Genomic DNA, 5602 nt, shown 5'->3' on the forward strand with positions numbered 1-5602 from the left:
ACTTTCATATAATAAAACAATAAATAAATGTGAGCAAAGTGAGTTTGAATGTTTAAATAATATATATTTTTTAAAGATAGGCAGTGTGTTTGGATCAAAGGATTCCAGTAAGCGGGGTTGGTTTCACTGGGAAGTCCTGGAGTTTCAGATGGTGTTGTGCTCAGTAAGCCTCTTAAGACGCACGACCATGACAGATGTAGAGAATGCCAATCAGCTGCTCCCGCTGCGCAGAGAAACTTCAGTCTGCTTTGCACCACTGACACACTTCACAGTAAACCCGCTTACCGACCTGCTGCTGCCAACTCGAGCGTCAACAGAGATGGAGCGGCGCGTCTACACCGGGTAGTATTTGAGACCAAATCGAGAGAGAGGCATGTTACCCCGCGACGTGGGGAACCAGAAGCCCTGCCGCGTTTCAGAGCCGTTTGACGGTGGAGACCGACCCACGGTTCCGCCGCGGCGCTTCAAGAACCGGGACTTCCCTCAGAGCGCAAAGCGCCGCTGGTCCGGTTCCACTCCAGAGCGCAAAGTGAACTGCGTCCTGGTCGGAGACGGAGCCGTGGGCAAGACCAGCCTCATCGTGAGCTACACCACCAACGGGTATCCCACGGAGTATGTTCCCACGGCGTTTGACAACTTCACCGGTGAGCTCCACTGTCAGCGTGGCGCGGTGTGGGGATTACGCAAAGTGTGGGTTGTCTGACCTGCAGAGGTTGATCATTTTTAGCGATGTTTTCTGACGAAGAATCAATTTAAATGTTAAAGTGTGAAACTGGAAAACATTGTTTGGTGTTTTTGGATTTTTATTGCAGTGATGGTTGTGGTTGATGGGAAACCAGTCAGACTGCAGCTGTGTGACACCGCTGGACAGGTGGGTTTGTTTTTGCTTGTTTATAAAATGAACACAGGGCATGTATGAGTTCTCTCTCCAGTGTTTGGCAGCTGTAAGTTTAAACTCTGATCATTTCTTCCCTGCGTCGCCATGATAGAAATGGGGCCCAGTTGATGGATCAGTTAATGTAAGTCGTTCCTGATCTCTGTGTTTGGTTCCTCTGTTGGCAGATCGTTTTCTCTCTTCGTTGTTTTCATCTTGCTGTCCTGGTCAGAACCTGTGTGGTAGCTCCGCATCGCCCCCTACAGGATAAAAAGAAAAATCCAGTCTTTCAGTTTTACCCTGTTTATTTCCCTGTAAAACATCCCACAAATACATTAATTTAAGAATCTGCTAAGATGTTTTTAATTAGAAAGATAATAACTATTCTTGTTGTGATAATGTTAATTGTACCATTTATTTAATGTTTTTTCTATATAAAAAGAGATTTGAGGGAAAAACATGAAGACTTTACAATACAACCTCAAACAGACATTGACAGGATTCAGAAAATCCTCTTGATGTAACATGGTGGTGCCAATATAGCCAATAACTATACACATATTGTTTTATTTTACATTTGAATCCATTTTTTTACAATAATGAAAATTTGTCTCAATTACAAGCTTTACTGGACAATAAATGGTCCCAGAAATTATTGCGATAAATTGTAATATATTAAATTTACTAAGTAAAACACAACAAACAAAAATAACAAATATAAAGGAATAAAAACCACACACAACCAAAACCATAAACAAAACTGATTATGAAGTTTTTAAAGAAAATTGCCCTTCAAAAATGATTTAATAAAAATAAAAATTATCGCACTCATTTTAATATATTATGCAATTAATTGAGTATTTGCTTATTGCTGCAGGCTAAATGCCAGATTTAGGCTACTAACCAATATTGCAGTTATTTAGAGCAAAATGAGTACAAAAACCCCTATAAATACTTGGTAAGATTTCAGACAATTTTTTTGCCAATTTGGTTAACAAATTCTTACCATTGTTGACTTCTGGTCAGGGGCCGAACATAATCTTTTCTAGGGCCACAAATGGCCCCCTGGCCACACTTTGGACATCACTGAATTAGATGTAAAATACAGCAGGAAATTAATGCAGCAACCTCATTATCTCTCATTTTGATCAAACATTAATTAGATGATTTATTGAATAATGCACCTTTCCTACACTCATTTTATTAATGGTCTTATTATCCCTGAGCAGAACTAAACATTAAATTCATTTTATATTTTTTAAGGTTGATCATGTTTTACATTTAGCATGAAAACGCTGATAAAGCAAGTTGTTTTAATTTAACTCTAGTCGCCTATCAGCGGAGAAAGGATTTGTTATGTATTGTTTTTCTTTCTGAGAATATTAATTTTCAAGTTTACCCTAAATTTGATTAAGGTTTCTACTTTGACTGGGCCATTCAAACATCTGAACTGCCTCTGAAATGCCACTTTAGCTCTTGTTGTATGTTTAATGACCTCCGGCAGGAAGGTGAAACTCACAGTTTCAAATCTTTTTCAGCTTCTTGCAGGTTTTCTTTTCTTTACTATAAGACTAAAGGCATCCAAACAAACATACATGGCACACTTAATATTGGTACATATGTTTATATCACATAATATTATATTATTACATTATGTTAGATAATAATCCACTCAAAAACTTTGACATTTTTAGTTGGAACATGACAAAATGTGGCAAAAGTTAAAACTGGGTAAGTAATATTTATTTTGAAACACTGAAGTATTCATAACTTCACATAATTTAGTAATAATTGCTGAATTACTAAAGGAGAAAAAATAAAGGGACTTCTGAATTTAATTGACTGCATTAGATTTTATTTAGGGGTGTCAGAGTTTTATATGTAAAAAAAAACAAAAAAAAAAACAAGAACAATCCAGTTTACTTCACATTATTATTGTGTCGGTTTGTCATGTTGCATAACTGAAATGTGGTTGTAATTTGACACAATCTGGAAGCACTTCAAATATAAGTCACTATTTGAATTTCTAAGTTGTGTAACTGGTGTTTAATAAATGACTGAACATCCAATTTCTGCTGAAAAACCTTAAATATGGAATATTTTCTTACAGAGTCTTTATGTTTAGGTGGTTAAATGGTTATAATGTGCTACATTTGTTTTATCCTGTCAACATTTACAGCTTATATAGATTACACCACATGTGAAAATGGAGAAAATATTTGTTTTAGACCAACAGGTTCAAATGAAATCTTGTGCATTTTTATGCATTTTTAAATGCATAAAAAATATGCATTTAAAAAAAATAATTAAAGTGGTTCTAGCCAAGGGCTGCACAGTGGCGCAGTTGGTAGCACTGTTGCCTTGCAGCAAGAAGGTCCTGGGTTCAATTCCCGGCCCGGGGTCTTTCTGCATGGAGTTTGCATGTTCTCCCTGTGCATGCGTGGGAACTGCTCTGTGTTGCCCTGCGACAGGCTGGCAACCTGTCCAGGGTGAACCCCGCCTCTCGCCCGGAACGTTAGCTGGAGATAGGCACCAGCACCTCCCGACCCCTCTAAGGGACAAGTGTGTTAGAAAATGGATGGATGGTTTTAGCCAATAAATCTTGCTTAAAAAAACTTCTAAAATGCAGAAGTTCAAATCTTCAGCTGAAGATATTCCCTAACAAACACAGATTTAAGGTTTTATAGGGGAATTACAGCTTTTTTAAAGACGTCTTTAGTAAAAGTTTGATGTGAGACGTCAGTCTCCTCTGTTTTTTCTCCCTGCAGGATGAATTGGAGTGCCTCCGGCCGCTCTGCTACAGAAACGCCGACGTCTTCCTCCTCTGCTACAGCGTGGTGCGTCCCTGCTCCTTCCGAAACCTCTCCAACAAATGGGCCCCTGAGATCCAGCAGCTCTGCCCCGGCGTTCCCCTGGTTCTGGTCGGCACCCAGCTGGACCTGAGAGAAGACGTGCAAGTTCTGATCCAGCTGGCGCAGAACCAGCAGCGGCCAGTGAGCACCGAGGAAGGCTGCAGGCTGGCACTGGAGCTCGGGGCGGTGGGCTTCACAGAGTGCTCAGCGCTGACCCAGAAGAACCTGAAGGACACGTTTGACTGCGCTATCCTAGCTAGCTTCCAGCAGATAGACAGTAATGTGGTCCAGCAGCAGAGGATGACTCTGAGGAAGAAAACCCCCGATAAGATTAAGAGCTTGTCAGAGGTGTGGTGGAAGAAACTCAACTGTCTGATCGGAGAGGGGAGCTGTGAATTAAAATAAAGAGCTGCAGTTAGACGTTGTTAGCTTTTAATTTAGCCAGCAGGGCAGTGAAGGCATCTCACTAAACACAAATCTTAAAAAGTTTTTTTAAAAAATCTAGTTTATATTGCAAATATCTCAGTACACTTGAAATAATCCAAAACCAACTAATAAGTAACTTCTTCTATGAACTTGTTTTAAGTCAATAATTCCTTAAAGGGGCAGCATTATCTAAAATCTAAATTTTTTATGTTATTATAATAATATAATAATATTATTCCCTCATCAAAAAAAGACCTGGAAAGTTGTCTTGATTCTTTCACACATGTTTGAGAAATCCTTTAATCTCCATGGCAACCATTCAGCTGCAAAACGCCTGGGTGGACTTAGCCCCGCCTTCGAGACACATCTCCTCGTCGGAGCTGCAGTTTCCAAGCTGAGTGATTCCCCCACTCAGCTCCTTCAGACTAGCCAGCAGCAATTAGCAAACACCTGGTGGAGCTGCTCATTTGCTGAGCTCATTATAGGAGCTACTTCTCAGTGCAATGCTGGTAAAAATGTTGCTAAAGGGTTAGCAGAGGAGCCATGTTGTCTCTTCCTGAAGGAGATTTTAAAGAGACAGAGACCCAATTTCAAAGTGTTAAATTACAAAGTACATTTTATTTCAAGTCATTTTTGATATATTTGTCATTTTATTCAAGTTAACATACATGATTGTGCTATAAAATGGCACTATGTGCCTGGAAAACACCTAATAATTATTTAATATTGATGGAAAAGTACTAGTTGTAAGTGAAATAATCTGCTGAAAAGTTACTTGTAAGTTAGTTTTGTCTTTTTTCAAGTGTAGTCATATATTGCATGAGAACCTAGATAAATACCAAAAATACTTAGAAAGATTGTGTTTTTACAGTGCACTCACACATACCATCCATCCATCCACTATAAAAAAAAATTCATAATTTGTATGTTTTTACATTTGTATGAATTTTAGTCTGCATAAAAGTTAGACTTGAACAAATGCATAGGAAACCTTAACAATAAAATATTTATAATATTTATTAATTTATTTATTGGATATTATTTATTTTTATATTGCCAGTATTGACTGTGGCATTTCTCAGAATTCCTAATAAAAGTTGATTCACTCTGTTCAAAATACAATTTATTTTTCACTTTAATTGAACTTTGAAACAATAAAGGAAAATTGTGAATTTAATTCTTACCAGTTCATTCTGTGCATTTCTGTTGTGACTTCTGCACTTTGTTTCTCATTTGACAAACAAAAGGTTTTAGAGACGTCAATTTATGCTGTTGTTCTCTCCACACACAAAAAGTGTCTCTAACTCAGGGTACAGGTCTCAGAATGAGAGCCAGAGTTTTCCCTGCGCGGTGTTGCTGTGATCTGGAGGAAAGCTTAAGATTACACCGTGGCTCGGCTTTGCTGTCCAAGTCAGATTTGGCCTGCAGGAACCTCGTCTAATAGAAGCGG

At 38.6% G+C, this 5602-nt stretch overlaps 1 protein-coding gene across 2 annotated transcripts; it reads left to right on the plus strand.

Moving 5' to 3' along the window:
* The first annotated feature begins 223 nt into the window (after window positions 1-223).
* LOC114144033 (rho-related GTP-binding protein RhoU-like) lies at window positions 224-4146 on the plus strand. Of its 2 annotated transcripts, XM_028016479.1 has the most exons (4): window positions 224-644; window positions 813-871; window positions 990-1019; window positions 3643-4146. In XM_028016479.1, exons 1-4 carry the CDS (start codon window positions 374-376, stop codon window positions 4129-4131), a joined length of 849 nt encoding a protein of 282 aa, XP_027872280.1. In that variant the 5' UTR covers window positions 224-373; the 3' UTR covers window positions 4132-4146. The 2 variants fall into 2 exon arrangements, with proteins under 2 accessions (XP_027872280.1, XP_027872282.1); XM_028016481.1 differs by lacking the exon at window positions 990-1019.
* Window positions 4147-5602: the final 1456 nt, after the last annotated feature.

The sequence above is a fragment of the Xiphophorus couchianus genome, chromosome 5 (genome assembly GCF_001444195.1).
Source record: "Xiphophorus couchianus chromosome 5, X_couchianus-1.0, whole genome shotgun sequence".
NCBI lineage: Eukaryota > Metazoa > Chordata > Actinopteri > Cyprinodontiformes > Poeciliidae > Xiphophorus > Xiphophorus couchianus.